The sequence below is a fragment of the Canis lupus genome, chromosome 9 (genome assembly GCF_003254725.2).
Source record: "Canis lupus dingo isolate Sandy chromosome 9, ASM325472v2, whole genome shotgun sequence".
NCBI lineage: Eukaryota > Metazoa > Chordata > Mammalia > Carnivora > Canidae > Canis > Canis lupus.
This window is the reverse complement of record NC_064251.1, coordinates 19,617,678-19,634,936: the sequence shown is the minus strand read 5'-3', so window position 1 is coordinate 19,634,936 and position 17,259 is coordinate 19,617,678. Positions and strand designations below refer to the sequence as shown.

At 53.0% G+C, this 17,259-nt stretch overlaps 1 protein-coding gene across 1 annotated transcript; it reads right to left on the bottom strand.

Annotated features, from left to right (window-relative positions):
• Positions 1-10,312: 10,312 nt before the first annotated feature.
• On the bottom strand, positions 10,313-17,080 carry C1QL1 (complement C1q like 1). Its single transcript, XM_025440278.3, has 2 exons — positions 16,385-17,080; positions 10,313-11,002 (listed from the first exon to the last, which is right to left on the bottom strand). The coding sequence occupies exons 1-2, from the start codon at positions 16,979-16,981 to the stop codon at positions 10,823-10,825; spliced, it is 777 nt and encodes a 258-aa protein (XP_025296063.1). The 5' UTR covers positions 16,982-17,080; the 3' UTR covers positions 10,313-10,822.
• Positions 17,081-17,259: the final 179 nt, after the last annotated feature.

The window sequence follows — 17,259 nt, the reverse complement described above, 5'->3', positions numbered from 1 at the left end:
GCCGGGTCGGCTCATCCGCGCTTCCCATTGGTCACCGTCCCGGTCGCTGATTGGCTGTTTCCTAAGTAACAAAGTAGAGCTCGGAGGTGGCGGGCGCTGTCAACTGTGCGCTTGCGCACTTGCTTCCCTCCCCGCTCGCTGTTTGCTGAGCTCGCGTCCGCGGCTGGCCGCAGCAGACCCGCGGAAACCTGTGTGGGGCTGGGGTACCGGGAAAGCGCGATCTACTCCCTCGTCCCTGGGACTGGGCTCATCGCCAGCTGCAGCAACCAGATGCCCAACATGTTTCCAAGTCCTTTTCTGTGGGGTAAGACGGCATCTACTGATCCAAGAGGGGCTTATTAGCCTCTGTCCCTCCAGGGGCTCTTCTCGCTCCGCGACCTTCCCAAGCATGAACTTTGAGAACAGCCTTTATGTGGCAAAGCCGGCGGAGACAGAAAATGGCAAGTCTACCCTTTTGACGGTGTCAGGAGTGTCATGGACTGATTGTTGGGCGCTGCCGGGTAGCAGTGTCTCCATCCTTCTTGACCGTCTGCTGCTTCAAACCTCATGCTGATCCTCAACGCTGGAGGTTGTGGATGTCAAAGAGAGAGCCCTACACTGAAATCAGGAAGCCCAATTCCAGTCACTAGTGGCTCAATCACCAATTAGTCACTGCTGCTCTCTGTCAGTTTCCTCATCTATAAAGTGGGGTAAATATCCTCCCCTTCCCACTCACCTAACACAGCATGGATGTGAAAACCCTCCAAATCCCCAGCATTTGTAAGGGGATAGCTTTGTATGAATCGGATCAGGATAAAACAGGTGGTGGCTGCCAGGAGCCAATTACTCACCAGTTTCATTAACCTGATCTGTCCCCACTACTGGGACGATTAGCAGGTCTGAGGCTTGTGAGAGGCAGGAAGCAAAATTCCCTTGGTGGACCTGACATCAAGATAATAGAGACACGGGAATCCCTGGGTGGCTCAGCGGTTTAGCGCCTGCCTTGGGCCCAGGGCGTGATCCTGGAGTCCCGGGATCCAGTCCACGACGGGCTCCCTGCATGGAGCCTGCTTCTCCCTCTGCCTGTGTCTTTGCCTCTCTCTCTCTCTCTCTCTCTTTCTCTCTCTCTCTATCATGAATAGATAAATAAAATCTTTAAAAGAAAGATAATAGAGACACTATTTAATACCTGGTTGATTTGACCCACTCTTCATTCACCTATCTGGACCTCCCTTGCCTGCTATTTGATGGGATGCCATTGTTTTGGGGAGAATAAAATGAGAAAATAATGCAAAAGTGCCGTTACTGTAAAACTACAAGAAAACCAGGGTATTGGGGTACCTGGGTGGCTCAGTGGTTGAGTGTCTGCCTTTGGCTTAGGTCCTGATCCCAGGTCCTGGGATCCAGCCCTGCATCAGGCTCCCTGTGAGTCTTCTCCCTCTGCCTATGTCTCTGCCTCTCTCTGTGTGTCTCTCATGAATAAATAAATAAAATCTTAAAAGAAAAAAAAAAGGAAAACCAGGGTATTCTTGCCATAAGCACTAACCAAGAGAAATACAACTGTGAAAGAATGGCTTCCAGCTTAAGAATCCCCTCCCCTCTCACAGGGATATGCATTTTAACAGAGGTTAGTGGTATGGTTGAGGGCTTGGGGCCCCCAGGAGTGACCAAGTGTACAGGTTCCTCTTATGTCCTTGTCAGTCAGGTCTTGCCTTGGTTCAATCCTGGGTTGGATATTTGGCTGGAGAAGATGAGGTGAGGCAGGGAACAAGCTAAGTACTTTGCTTGTTACAAAGATTACAAATAATGTAAGTGTAACACATTGCAGACATCCAATGAAATGGTAATAGGTGTTCTTGTGTTCCTTCATCCAAGAAGTATTTATTGGTAGGCCCAGAAGATAGAGTGGTGAGTGATAAACACCACCTCCTACCTTCATGGAGCTTGCAAACTATGGGAGAAAATAGTTAAGCAAGTACTGAAAATGATGTGATATATGGGCTATAATGAGAACAAAAAAGGGAGTCGGGGAAAGTGGCATGCAGGTTGGAGCAATAGTTGCTGTTCCTTGGATCTCAGAAGCCAAAGAAAAAGAATTTTGCAGGTAAGAGAGTCAACGGAGCCTGTGATGCTAAGAAGCCTTGGTAGGGCCTGCCCAGGCCCACCTTCGTGGACACAAATGGAAAACCCCTGAGCTCTACACTACAGATGCCGATAAAGGGAGATTGGCCTGGCATTGGCCTAACTGGAATTTTGAGGCCTAGAACCCAGATGTGAGGGTTAGGTGAAGAATTTTTACTTTGTATGGTAGCAGATGATTCTGGGATGATATGACCAATATGTTGTGAAAGGTGACAGGCTCTCTACTCCTGTGAGGTGTGTGGATATCTCATGATCTGCAGCTGGCAAGATCACCGACCCTAAGTACTCAGAGGAGGCTGAGGGGAGGCACAGCATCTCACCTGCACTCTTCTCACTGCACATTCTTTGCACTTAGGTGTGGCATTTGCTGCTTCAGATACAGATCAATTTTAGAAGGTCCTTTAACCAAGTCCAAGACATAATTCAAGGTCTGGCCTAGCATGGAAGTCAAGACTGGAAAGTGTCCACTCTGTTTATCAACAAGGAGGTTATAGGTGGCTTTGGCAGGAGCAGTTTCAGACAAGTGGCAGTAGCCAGAGTGGAGTGGGAGGTGAGAAGGTAGTAACTATTCTTTTTTTTTTTTTTTTTAAGATTTCATTTATTTATTCATGAGAGACACAGAGAGATAAAGAGAGAGAGGCAGAGACACAGGCAGGGGGAGAAGCAGGCTCTATGCAGGAGCCCGATGTGGGACTCAATCCCAGGTCTTCAGGATCAGGCCCTGGGCTGAAGGCAGCGTAAACCACTGAGCCACCCGGGCTGCCCAGTAACTATTCTTTTAAGGCATCTGGCTGTCAAGGGGAGCAGAGGAAGGAGGCAGAGGCTAGAAGGAATTGCGGGGTCAAAGGAGGATTTTTAAAGGTAGAGATTTAAATGATGATGAGAAAGCTGATACAGAGTGAGCAGCTGAAGAGTAAAGAGAGGTGGGATTATGAATTAAGTGAAGCCCCCGAGAAGTTGGGAGATACAGTGGTCAACCATTCTGATTAGGCCAGCTGGGGCTGAGGGGTTTACCAGAATATAGGACTTTCAATTTGAAAACCAGGAAGTCTTGCGCAAATAAGGACAGATTTGGCCCTCCTGGTGGGAGGGCTTTGGATGCAGAGCACAGTGGCAGGCCCAGCCCTGGAAGCAGGAACAGCATTTCCATGGAGGCAAAAAGGAGTAGGAGAGGAGAGGACCAGATGCAGAAAAGTTTGTGGATTTTACCATAGAGGTTGGTGGGAGGTAGGACATATAATCACCAATTGGCTGGTTAGCTTTCACATTCCACCTCCTGCCTTTGCTGCCAAACCTGGCACACGATAGGTACTCAATAAAGCTGGCTGAAGGAATTAGTGAGTGGATGAGACCTGAGGTAAGTGTCACAGGTTGGGTACTCTGCGGAGCAGACTGTGAGGTGAAGATCGGTGTGCAGGAAGTTTACTCGGGTTTGCTCTTGGAACAAACACATGTAGAAGAGAAAGAAAGGGAAGCAGGACTGGGCAGAGAGGGACATTGAGCTGGGAGCTCTGAAGCTGGGAAGAATCTTCTGAGTTGTCCTGAGTATAAAGGCTCTGCTAAGGGACTAGGCCTTTAAACCTCCATGTTGATCTGTCACTGTAAACAGGCTGCCTTGAGAAGTGGCCAGGACACTGGGTGAAGCAGCTCCCATCAGCAGAGGCCATTCCTGAAGGGGGCTGCTAGCTGAGAGCCACTTGGTAGCAGCTCCTTCAGCAGCTGGGGAATAGAGCTTTCGGTCTTGAGAGAGACCTGGGCAGTGTATCACAGCGTCCATCACCAGGAGGTAGTTTAGAAGTGTGACAGATGTTTGAATCGCTGCTATTATGGTAGAACGGTTATGTGGCAGGCACAGTGTTATGTACTGAGTCAGGCATTGTTATGTGGATGATGTTCTCAGTATGGCCTTGGAGACCAGCAGATGACCGCTGGGGGAGTTCAGGAAGCCTGCATGGAAGAGCAGGCAAAGAGCTGGGCTTTGAATAATGAGCAGGTGTTCTGCATGCAGTGGAAGTAGCCTCGAGCCTAGCCAATCCATCCTTGGCTCTGGGCAGCAGGAGAGGTCTGTCACTTGCCTGGCCTATGCAGTTGTCCTGATGCAGGCTGGGGTCCTCACTCAGGGAGCAAAGGGGCCTGTGTCCTGGGGGCCTGGGAAGGAAATTTGCCCTTCACCATCTGAGGAAAGGCAGGAGCCCTGCCCCTGCACAAGCTGGCCAGGCAGCAAACATTGTGGGATGGGGTGCCAGGTGACCTCGTTAGGGAGACTGCTCTGGCTGGGAGGGAGTGAGATTCAGCCCTTCTCCTACTCCAGAGAATGGCCAGTCAAGAGGGCTGTTCCGGGAAAGGGTAAGCCATGTGATCTTGCATGAATTAATTCACCCTCTGTGCCTCAGTTTTCTTGTCCCAAAAAATGGGTATGATAATGGTAACTACCTTGTGGGGTCATTGTGAGGCTTAAATGAATGAATTCATTCAAAGTTCTTAGAATAGTACATAAGCTGTTCTTATAACTTAGGAGCTGATACAGAGATGAGGGTGTATGTCGTTCCTCTAGCTCCATTATTTCCCAAGCCCTTGGATGAGAGAAGAGAAAACTCTCAGCTCCTTGGGTTCTACCCCCACCAACCCCATCCCCAAGAGGACAGCTTCAGCAATGACTGGGGGAGGGGTTGCTGGGGAGGGAGACAGGGCTGAGATTTCAAAGGAACAGACACTTGTAAAACCTTTCTAAACATTATGTAAGTAATTGTAAGCCTCCACTCAGCCCAGCTCCCTCAGAGTAACCCTTCTTGACTGTTTGGGAAGCCTCCCCTGCCCCTCCAATAGCACTGTGTCCAGGATGTCTCTGATTCCTGTGCTATCTCGAATCTCTAGATGGTTTCTTAGGCATCTCTGGAATCACACCAAGCTAGGGCCTGACCCATTGAAGATGGTTATTAGTTAGTAATTTTGAGACAAGCAGAGCAAGGAGAGGCAGTGGATCACAGCCTCAGGGTATCCTGTGCTTTCATCCCAAGTTGGAAGCCATAGAACAGAAGGCTGGAGGAGTCCACACTGGACATGGGGGCACTCAGGGTACCCATTCTCAAGACTCCAGATCTTGGGTACCCCAAACTGACCCCTTCCCTAGGGCTCCACACTCACTTTGGGGTTACAGAGTGAGTGAACAACCCAGGAATCTTCATCTTCTCCCATGACCATCATTACCATCCCCAGGCTTTGTTTCTTTCTTTCTTTCTTTCTTTCTTTCTTTCTTTCTTTCTTTCTTTTTTTTTTTTAAGATTTATTTATTCATGAGAGACACAGAGAGAGAGAGAGAGGCAGAGACATAGGCAGAGGGAGAAGCAGGCTCCTTGAAGGGAGCCCGATTTGGGACTTGATCCGGGGACCCTGGGATCACGACCTGAGCCAAAGACAGATGCTCAACCACTGAGCCACCCAGGCATCAAGTGCAACCAAAAGATGTTTAAATCATGGGGCTCAGGGGACAGGTGTTGTAATGCTAATAATGCATTTGCACTTTGCTTTATAACTTATGAAACAGGGTAGCCCCGGTGGCGCAGCGGTTTAGTGCCGCCTGCAGCCCGGGGTGTGATCCTGGAGACCCGGGATGGAGTCCCCCGTCGGGCTCCCTGCATGGAGCCTGCTTCTCCCTCTGCCTGTGTCTCTGCCTCTCTGTGTCTTTCATGAATAAATAAATAAAATCTTTAAAAAATACTTATGAAACAGATACTTTATTATTATTATTACTTTAAGGATTTTATTTATTTGAGATAGAAAGAGTGAGAGAGGGAGCATGAGTAGAGGGCAAAGGGAGAGGGAGAAGCAGACTCCCTGCTGAGCGGGGAGCCCAATGTGGGGCTTGATGCCAGGATTCTGAGATCATGACCTGAGCTGAAGGCAGATGCTTAACTGACTGAGACACCCAGATGCCCCATGAAACAGGTTCTTTGCACTGCCTCACGACAGCCCTTCAAGTAGATACTTTATTGGCCCCGTTTTATTTTTTTTAAGATTTTATTTATTTATTCATGAGAGACACACAGAGAGAGGCAGAGACACAGGCAGAAGGAGAAGCAGGCTCCCTCAGAAAGCCCGACGTGGGACTCGATCCCGGGTCTCCAGGATCACACCCGAGCGGAAGGCAGGCAACCAACCCCTGAGCCACCCAGGCGTCCCGGCCCCATTTTATAGATGGAGAAACTGAGGCTCAGAAAGGTCATATGTCTTTTCTTGAAACACTGAGCATGGCCAGGATTTGATCCCACTTCCGTCTCTACTTGCTGCATGTCTACTGGGTTCTGCTGTCTCTGGTTCTAGTTGTGCTCTGAACCAACTGTGGCAATCGTGGCTCCCTCTCAGGGTCTAAGTTTTCCCGGCTGCGTAATAGGAGTACCTGTTCGGTGGTTTTGCTTCCCAGGTGGAACAAATGGGAGCATACTGAAAGCATGAGGGATAGCCTCCCCTTTCTCCCTTCAGCTCCCCACAACCTCTCAGAAACCCTACCACTCCTTCCCAGTTCCCAACATGTGTAGACTTTTCACTTCCACTTTATTATCACTTCATTTGTAGGATTTTAAGGTTTGTTACCTAGAAGGGAGCGGAGAGCTCACACCTCCAGTTCCGCTTTTCAAATATACCTTCATTGCTTGTGAAAATAACCTTATTAACAGCATCTAACCTGCTGCAGCTTATGGGGGCACTCATAAATAAATGCAGAAGGAACCAGGGCAGGGGAAACAGCACAGCTAGCTGGGATAGTGCAGCCTCTGTGCCCCTGGGATTTTCTTCTAGCCCTTGGGGTCCTGTTGGGGTCAACAGAGCACAGGTGAGGCCTCAGTAGCCCGGAGCAATCGGCTGCATTCTCTGGGCCCTTGCCTCCTGCCTCCTCCTCTGGTGTTCAGAGATCCTCCGGGAAAGAGCTCCCATGCCTCCACAGCTCCCCTGTCTCCTGGATGCTTGTCCAGGATTGATTCTCCGGGCAGCTCCCCCTCAGAGCAGTAAATGGAATATCGGTTACCAGGAGTGAGGCGGGAGGCAATTAACCCCCAGACCTTGCCGTGGCAGATGTGTTTGTAGCAAGCTGAAGCGGCGAGCTGAGCGCACCTGCCTGGCCGTCCTGCAAAGTCATCCAATTAGGACAGTCCCCAGCGGTGGGATCCTGCTGTCCCCTCTGGTGCCCATGACCCCAGAAAGCAGGGCAGCCCTAGCTCCTAGGGCTAGCAGCTGCCTGGGCACAGGATGGCCTACTGTTCCTTGTGTGGGTGAGCTCCAGGGGCGCCTCCATCCTAACACCCCCCTGGCAGGGACATTATTCGTTAATTAATCACACATCTTTCTAAAGGGGAGGCAGTCTGGGGAGCTTTCTTCCTTCCTTCCTCCAGAGTGGGACCTCCATTCTGCCTGTCTGGCCTCCTTTCTACCACCCAGCTAGTCCTGCCCCCCTAGAATGTTCTTGTGCCAGAAAGTTCTTAACTGAGGAGGAGGAGAGACACATGCCCTGCTTTCAGGGAGCCCCCCAGTCTGAAGGGAGACACAGCTTCTGCTTTCACAGATCCCCCAGTTGGATGAAGAGTCAGAGTCTGTCCTTTGGGGAACCCCCAGTCCCAGGTCTTAGAATGCCCTAGTTTAATAGAAAAGACAGTATCTACCCTCAGAGCCACTGAGAGGAGAGCCACAATCTCTGCATCTAGGACCCCCCCTCCCCCGATCCTGGTTTCAGTGGAGACACACACCTTACCCTCAGCTTACAGCTTACACTGTCTTTGAGGATCACCAGTCTGATGGAGGACACAGAGATCTTGCCTTCAGGAAGCTTCCCATTCTGATGGTGGAGACACAGTCCTTGCCCTCAGGTATCCCAAGTCTGAGGGGAAAAAAATAGACTTTGCCCTTGGGGATCCCCTGTCTGATGGGGGAGACACTTTCCAAACAGTCCCCATGCCCCCTGCCCTCCCGCCCCACCACCACAGCTGGGATGCTGCCTGAGTGACTTTAGAATACACTTGGTACCCTGCAAAGGAAAAAAAGTCCTTGGCTTCAGTCCAGTCCTAGTTATGCCACACACTTACTGCATGACCATGGGCAAGTCACGAATTTTCTTTGAACTATGATTTCTTCATCTGCAAAATGGAGATATTAGGCCCATCTTTCAAAAACGACATGAGGATTGTCTGGTCACCAGAAATAAAAGCAAACAAGCCAGCCAGGCACTCCCTACAGAAATGATTAACATGCTTTTTATTGTAGCAGAGGTCCCAGTCCAGTCCCTGTGGCCTCTGGGGAAGGGTAGGAACCCCCCAGGTATGTGGCTGGGTAATGCCAGGCCAATGTGGCCATTAAAGAATCATAGGGGGCTGTGGGTGGCACCTAGGGCAAGGGGGAAGCGCCTTCTAATCTAATCACTTTTCCTGAGGAAACTCTCATTCCAACCAGACCTGCCAGGGGTTTTATTGGGTTTGTGGGGACCCGCGGATTTCAATCTCCAGACCCCACAGGGAAGGAACAAGCATTAAGCTAATTTTATTAAATGGCCACAGCTGGCAGTAGGGGGAAGAAGGGGAGAGAAGGGAGGATAAAGAAAGTCATTCAAGGCTGCCAGCCATGACAAGGGTCCATACATGGGGCCTGACTGGGAAGGAGGCCACCCCTCCTTCCGGTCTCTCCAGCTGAGCTGGCTGGGGGAGGGGAGGCCAGGTGGGACTCTTGCTCAATATAGAGCCTTGGGTCTCTCCAACAGGCTCACCCCATGGCTGCAGCCCAGTGCAGATGCTTATAAGTCCGTCGAGCCTCTGCAGGGCAGGGGTGGGGGTGGAAGGGCTGTGCATAGCAGGGACAGAGCTGCCTCAAAGCCATTCTTCCTCCATTCTGCTTTGGAGATCCCAAATCTCTATGAAATATAGCATACTAGCTAAGAGCAGGGTCTCTGGTGCAAATACTGATGTTTGCCTTTTCCTAGCTCTGTGACCCTGGCAAGTTATTAACCTCTCTGAATCTGTTTTCCCAACTGAAATGGATAAAATAACAGTACCCGTGTTACAGAGCATTCAAGCATTTCCTGCCAGTCTACCCCACCCCACCCACGTATGTATGAGATAGTATTTATAAAGTTCTCATGTGGTACCTGACGCAGAGTGGGTGCTCTCTAAATATTAGCTTTTGTGTTTTTTTTTAAAAGATTTATGTATTTATTTGAGAGACAGAGTGTGTGTGTGTGTGAGTATGCACGCACAAGCAAGAGTGAGGGTGCAGGGAGAGAATCCCAAGCAGCCTCCACACCCAGGGCCCAATGTGGGGCTGGATCTCAGGACCCCGAGATCATGACCTGAGCTAAAACCAAGAGTTGGATGCTTAACTGTGTCCCCAGGCACCCCTGAATATTAGCTATTTTATTTAGGAATGCCTTAACTGCAAATGTCAGGGTCCCAGTTGCAGGAGATAAGGGAGGCAGGGGCAAGACAAGGAGACTCAGGGTGTTGTCTTCAAGGAGCCGGGCTTCTTGGATTCAAGTGCAATCACAGAACTTAGTGACTGTCGCATGAAGAAAGATATTTCATCTCCCTGGAAGAACAAAATCTACTCACCCAGACTCTCAGGGCTCTTGGGAGGCTTGAGTGAGATGCCATACCTGGAAGTGTTGTGCAAACTTTCAGTGACGTTATAAATAATAAAAGCTGTGTTTATTGGACATGTGCATGATACCTCTTGAATCCTCAGTCAAGCAAGGTAGGACTTGTTACTTAACATTTTATAGATGAGAAAACTGAGGCCCAGGTGAAGTGCTTAGGCCAAAGTCAACCAGCTTTTAGTGCAAAATACGTTCCTGTCATTGCTGTCACTAACCCAGAGCTGGAAGACGAGTGACTTGCCCAAGATCACACACAGTGGTACCAAATTGAGAACCTGGGTGTCGCAGTTTAAACCTTGCTGATGCCACCTTCAAGGACAGACAAATGGAACATTTCCACCATGGAAGATGATGATGCAACTGGGCTGCTTCCCATTTCTGCTCTTGGGCTGTGGTGAGCATTGGGCTCCTTGGACCACCTCCTCCCAGAGCAGCTCTGATTCTGGCACCTGCCTGCTCCCAGATCCACCGGAAACTTCCAGCAGACCCCTTTCCTTTCTGGAAGAAGGCAGGGTTCACCGTCCCCTCCTGCAACTCCTCTCCAGGGCACAGACCCAAAGCGAGCAGGGTGGAAGTGTTTTTATTAGAGCTTTGGTCAGACGGGGCGCAGCCGGGTCGGGCTTGGGCTTTAGCAGGTGCTTGGACGCTATCCAGCCCCAACCCACCCCTCTCCCAGGAAGCGCCACCCTGGAGCCGGAGGGCAGCGCATCCGAGCATGGGCAGCAGGGTCCTCGCCGAGACCTGTCCCCAGTCTGGGGCGGGCTGGCGAGCAGGGTGAACAATAAACAGTCCTATTGTACAAATATACAGCGCGGGAGGGGGCGGGGGCGGTGGACACCGCCTCCCGGGGGCCGGGACGGGCGCTCTGCACCTGGCTCTGCGGCGAGCGGGCAGGAGAGCCTAGCCTGCGGCCCGGGCGGTGGCGAGGGCGGGCCAGGGGCGTCATAGCCGGGGAGGGCCCGCAGACAGGGCTGGGGAGCCGGGGGCTGGGTTGTCCTCAGCCCGCCGGAGGGGAGTCCCGGGGTGGGGGGTGGAGGAGGGTGTAGATAGGGGATGGAGGAGGACGCGGGGAGCTCAATCGGAGTAGATGATGAAGCCGGAGAACGTGCTGTATTTGTTGCTGTTGCCGCCGTGCGCTTTGCCTCCGTCGAGCTTGATGAAGACCTCATCACCCGCGTCCAGGTGCAGGATCACACTGTTGCTGGCATAGTCATAGTTCTGGTCTGCGTCCTGGGCTATGGCGCTGGCCCGCACCTGCGGGGGGAGGGGGGGCGGGGGGGATAAGGGGGTGGGGGAGTAGGGGTGGAGTGTGTGAGAGGGTAGCGGGGAGGGAGGGAGAGAAGTAGGGTTGGGGAGGGAGGGGGACTGTCAGAGGTAAGGTAGCCACATGGGGAGGATCTTGGAGGCCCTAAAAGCCCCGCCTTCAGCTCTCAGCCAGCTTTTCTCTGGTCATCCCCCCCTTTCCAATCATAACTGTGTATTTGGGGACCTGGTTATAGAGGAGCCCTGGATTTCTAGGGCAGGTGTAATCTGGTTCTGAATTAGGAATCAAGGTGGAGCTGGCCTCCTTAACTCCTTTAGGTCTTACCGGCTGGCCTGCTGAAGACCTCAACAATGTCCCTGAGATGTCCCAGCCTGGAGCTCCCTCTTTGCAAAGAGGAATTCTCTGGAACACCAGAGGATGGGGGGCCATACCTTATCTCCTTATCATTCCTTCCTCTTTGCTTTAATTGTAACAACAATGCCTTATATTTCAGCCATACCTACCTGTTCTTACATCAGTGGATGGACACAAGGGTGCACCTTGGTTCCACGGGTCAAGAGGCTAGACTAATGCCAGGCTGCTACTAGGCAACCACCCTAGTACTAGAACCCAATCTTTAAACTCCTTGTCTGTACTTCATTCTGGAGTCTTTCGCACTGGAGCAGTGAGATGGAAGGTCTGGTAATTATTTCCCCTCCCAAGGCTCAGATTGAGCCTGCAACTGGCCTCCAAAGAGCTGTCAGTTATACCTGTGATTCTTACCCCACCCAAAAGGGACTTCTGGCTCCTCCTATGTCACCCCAGGGTGGTAGAAAGGAAGTAGGTGGGAAGAAGAGAATCCAGGCTTTACATCTTTCTGTGATCCTCAGGTGGATGTGATATCTTTGCTGGCCCTTGTTTTGATGGGAGAAGGGAGGGATGGGCAGGATGATGAAGCAAGAGAGCACCGGCATTTAGGTGTGAAGCCTGCTGTCACTTTTGGGGGCTCTGACTATAATCATAAGATATTGAGGGGGTTGGTGGTGGACAAATGCCCTCCAGGAATTCCTCCCCAACAACTGAGGCAACACAAGGCATCATGAGCCAGAGGATCTGGGGCCTCTCCAGGATAGCCTGGGTGGAGAATGGGAAGAGAGGGACCATCTCCAAGGTGTTGAGAGGAGGCTGCATTGAGGGGGTTCTCCCAGCTGGGCTCCCATAACAGCCCCTCTCCATCCTTCCCCTTCCCCGAAGGTAGCTCTCCTAAGGGCTGACAGTCTGGGCTGGACCAAGTCAAATTAGGGGAAGGGCCCATTCTCCTTGTTGGGGAGGAGGAGGTTGCAGGTCAGCTGTGCCAAAGCTGCTGACTCAGCAGCAATGCTGCAATAGGAGGACCCAACACATTTGCATGCTGTCTGTCAGGTAAAGTCCAGATCCTTCCAGCCCCTTGTCTGCCCTCAACCTCTTTCTTCCTCAACCAAGGAAGGAACAGTTTGGGCACACTTAGCTGGGAAAACTCACAGTTCAGCTAAAGGTAGAGAAAATCAAATGAGAGGAAGAGGCTGTCTGTCAAGAAGCTCAGTTTCTCTGTTTAGAAAATGGATGAGAAGATCCTGCCTCACCACTGCAACCTTTATAAAAGCCTTTTGATGGTGAAGAAAAAAAAATTTTAATCTTGATGGGCCTTTGTGCTACTAGGCAAGCGCTCAAAGCAAGCAGCCAACTTCTGTATTGTTCCCTGGGCCCTAATCCTCATAGTATTTATTATTACGCATGCATTTCATTATCTTTGCTAATAAATTACTACTAATAACAATTATTTTTATTACCCAGATTAATTTAGCCTTAACTCATTAAAACAGTGTGCTTCTTAATAGCCAAATCCATTAGAATACAGTCATCTGTCATCAGGAATCTCCTGGTGATGTGACAGGCATCAGAACTGTTATGCTTATGTTTATTATTTATTCATCACCATGATCGTTGCTGTGATTATCCTAATTATCCATGGAGGCAGGGAGAATTTATGCCCTTCCATCCTTAGACGGTGGGGAATCTAGGAGTGGAACCCAGGGGTCCTGATTCTCTGCCCAAGACTGGAAACTGTTGAGACATCTAACTCCTCCTGGGGGCCAAGGGGAAATTTGGGGAATTGAGGTTGCCATGGAAGCAAGAAAGCAAGTCTGAGACTTGTCACAAGGGGGCGCTGTAGAATCACTTCCTAGAGTGCTGCTAGAAGGGAAACTGAGGCAGTGATCTGACCAGGGCCCTGGTTGGAGGAGAGGGGACAACCCAGGAAACATGCCCCTGCCCCCTGATCAATGCTAGAGTGTTGGATGTGCAGGAGTGGCTCCCCCAGGCAGCCAGCTTGGCCCACAGGGCATACTTGTGCTGTCCCACATTTATTGGGTCCCTGCTGTGCTAGGCACTATGCTCTGTGCCCGGAAAGATATTCAAGGCTAGAAAAGGGCAGCAGGAGCCCCTCTCCCTCTGTCAGGCATTAGGCTGAGCTCCAGTGAGGAGCTCTACATGAGAGTCCTCAATGTATATGCTACTCCACCTCTCACCTCATTCAGGCCCTGTTGACCAAGCCCTTCCCCATTTGTAATATTCACCTTTCCAAAGTTCCTGCCCTGGACAACTGGCACCCTGGTCAAGGACCCTGGCCCATTCCCACACAGCCTCCTCTCTCCTGGCCCAGTTTATGAATTTCATGTCTTTCCTGATCCATCTGAACTGGGGACCCCCAGGGCAGCTGCAGGGAGCTTACCTCACTCAGGGCACCACCCCCAACCTACAGCCCCTTCCTCAGGCTCCTCAGATCTCCATGTCCTCATGAGCAAGGCTTGGTGCCACCAGGTTGGGCCTCAGGCATGGATGGGGTGGGTGCTCCACACCAGGCAGGAAGGTAGTGACTCCCGCTCCCCGTCTTGTCCAGGGAAAGGCCAAGGAACAGTGTCAGCTCTGCCTTCCTGAGGAAATTCTGGAAGCCTTTCTGCAGGCAAGAAGCCAGGAAGGAAAAGCACAGAGCCCAACACTGCCACTGGTCTTGAAGGCACGGGAGGCAGAAGCCCCTCGGTTCTGTTCATGTACATTGCCCAGGACCATCATTCTTTCTCTGCTCACTTGAATGTCCCCTTCTACCTCTAAGCCATCCTTTTCCTACCATTGATCTTTTTATTTTCTCACTAGCCATGTCTCCTCACCTTGGGGACTGACCCAGGTTCGCAATCCTTTCCCTTGACCAGGTTGGTCTGGGTTGGGGCAGGCCCCACTGGATCATTCCCTCCAGCTAACACATTTGGGGACCAGAGTTGCCAGCTGGGCTCCCAGTCTTCCTCTGACACACAAATCGCTGGTGTGTATTATGTGGTTACTACTCTCTCTCCTGCACAGACCACAAGATCCCAGAGAGCAGGTGGATCAAACCCCACTACCTGGCTCCAAACCTGACTCCTAGTAAGGCTTCAAAATGAATATGTGGGATGACTTGTGAGATTTAATGAGTCTTGAGCAATCCTGATCATGTCACAAAGGATGTAGGGGAGAGGAGTGTAGGCCCCACTGTTTTGTCGGGAGGAATGGTCTGGGTCACTGTTAAAAATGCTGGGTCTTGAAACCCTTCGTTAAAGCCACCTCCCTTTTTCTACTAGCCTGTGGTCCCACCTCCAGCGAGTACCTCCTCAGCAGGCTCTGCTGAAGGGGAAAGAAGAGACTTTGAGATGGTTTCACCTCCCAGTGACTGAAGCAAGTGCCCCTTGCCCAAGCACACATCACCTTTGGGGTCACATCGTGCCTCATCTCTGAGGCCCTGCTGCAACCGCCTGAGGTGGCGCACCAGGTCTAGGGCCCGCTGGTGGTCTGGTGACTAGCTCCCTATCCAGGCAAAATGGGCCCCGAACCCCCTGAAGGCTCAGCTCGGGGCCAGCCCAAACTTTCTTTGGGAAAGGAAAAGATTCCATTGATGAAGGTGACATTGCTGCATCCCTTATTGGTGATTAATAAGGAGAATCGTGGGGCTGTCTGCAGAATGAGCCCTCCCTGGATACTGAGGCCTCCCTTTTGGTCAGGAACCAAGGACAAAGAGGAGAGATGTGGGAAGCCTGACAAACACCAGTAGGAGAGAGACACTCAAGGAATAGAGAGGGATGTTAAGCCCAGGGGACAGAGGCCAGAAACCCAAGAGAGCTGGGTAGGACTGGTAGACACAGGAGAGAGATGAGGAAAAGAGAGTAGGAAAAAGAGGCAGGCAGGAGAGAAAGAAGAGGGGGTAGACTTACAAGTGCCTGGTAGTATTCGTGCTTACTCCCATGCCTGTCCTCTCCCCCACCCCCCAAGCCAGGTTCTATCTCGGGGTAGTACTGCAGTGGGAAAGCTTCCAACAGGGTCTTGGGTCCCAGTCGCAGGAGATTCCTTTCCAACTCCCACCATGCTAGCTTTAGTTTGGACCCTTGCTGGTCTCTTTTTCCACTGGGATGCTCTGCCTCACTAGCCACCCCCCCTCAACCCCCGGGGGTGGGGGGCTTGGCCACCATGGTCTGGGAGTACAGGAAAGGGAGGGGGTTTCAAAAGGGAAGGGAACTGGGCAAAACTGTCACCCTGTGGCGGAGTTAGGTCGAGGTTGGCCCTGGGGCAGGAGTTTCAGAGAAAAAGCACCATGCACTATCCTCCCAGTACCACCAGCCTGGCGCCAGCTTCCGTCTCTAGGATGGGAATAGGGAATGCCCCAGGAGTCAGGAGCAGCAGCTGCAAGATCAAGGGAGGGGGAGTTTCCATCTCTTTGCCCGGCCTCAGGAGGAAAAACTTTCCCCCGGAGGCGGCTTTCTTGCGCCTGTAGCTCTGACACTGTGGGAAGCCAAGCCACCGGGCTGCCCCATGTTTTGCAAGGGTTTCAGATCTGCCCCGTGGTCCCTTCTCAGGGACGGAGGATGTATTGCAGCTAAAGCTTTGCGCCCCTGGCTCCCTTTGCCTGTGTCCAAAACATCTCCTACAGCTTGCCTTCTAGGCTTGCGCGCTTAGCGGTGCGCCCGGACGCCCGCGGGCGCCAGAGGCTGCCTCTCCCCAGAGCCCGTCTTTGCCCTCCCCTAATCGCCCGCTGGTATCAACCACAATCCCAGCTCTCAGATATCGCTTCCCAAGGGCCAAGTCCCCAAGGACCAGTCCGCGCGCCTGGGAGCCCTGCGCTCTGATTATTTGGTATTATCTCCCGCATTCCCTTGCCGCGCGCCGGTGCCCAGGAACCGAGGAGTTAGTGCCAAGCGGTCCACCGTCCCCGCGTGTGATGCCTAAGCGGGACTGCTGTAGGTCTCCACCTGTGCCCGCCGGTACCCATAGGTCCCGGGCTCCCTGGGTGCCCTGCCCCCAGGCCAGCCCCATGCCCCCGCCGGGCCCACCTGGCCGTTCTTGCAGAGGTCCGCCCACATACTGGTGCCGTCGCCGCCGCGCATGAGGACGTGGTAGGTGAAAAAGTAGGTGCCGGGAATGTTGCACGTAAACTTGCCGCTGGTCGCGTCGTAATTGTTGCCTAGGTTGGTGACCACGTCGTCGAACTTGAGCACCTCGTAACCCTCGTGAGGGTTCTTGAGGCCGGCGTAGAAGGCCACGCGTGGCACCGTGGTGTAGGTGGCCGTGCTGATGGCGCCGCTGCCCCCCGCACCCGGTAGCCCGGGAGGGCCGGTCTTGCCTGGCTCACCCTTCTCCCCGGGTGGCCCCACAGGGCCCGGAGGACCTGGGTCCCCGGGAGGCCCCGGGGGGCCCGGCTTGCCTGTGCGGCCCGGTTTCCCCTGGGGGCCCTGCACCAGCGTGGAAGGCGGGGGCGCGCCACTCTGCTCGCTCAGGGCGTCGCCGCCGTCGGGCCGAGCGCCGGCGCCGGGGCCCCGCGCGGGGTAGGGGTCGCATACCATGCGGCAGGTGCCCAGCATCTCATAGTGGCCGTCCGGGCCGCCCGAGCTCACCAGCACGGGGATGAGCACCACCAGCACCAGCAGCATCACCACGCCCGCAGCGGCCGCCAGCAGCGTTTTCCGGCCGGCGCGGAGCCTGGGGAGCGCCGGGCCGCCCGGCCGCGCCGTCGGGGCAATGGTGCCGGCGGGCGGGGGGCGCGGGCAGGGCGCCCGCGCTCAAGGGCGGTCCGGCGGGGCTGCGGGCATGGGGCCGGGCCCGGAGCGCCGCGCTGCGCTGGATGCGCCGCCGAGCCCAGCCGCCGGCTCCTGCCTCGCGCCTCCCTCCCGCTGCGCGGCCGGACTGAGAGCGGCGGCAGCCGCGTCCT

Bases quoted from the DNA above. Each gene is read 5' to 3' on its own strand.
- C1QL1 (XM_025440278.3), bottom strand. From the start codon at position 16,981: ATGCTGCTGGTGCTGGTGGTGCTCATCCCCGTGCTGGTGAGCTCGGGC. The intron at 11,003-16,384 runs GTGGGCCCGGCG...CTCCCCCCGCAG, and splicing joins ACCTCTGCAAGAACGGCCAG to GTGCGGGCCAGCGCCATAGC.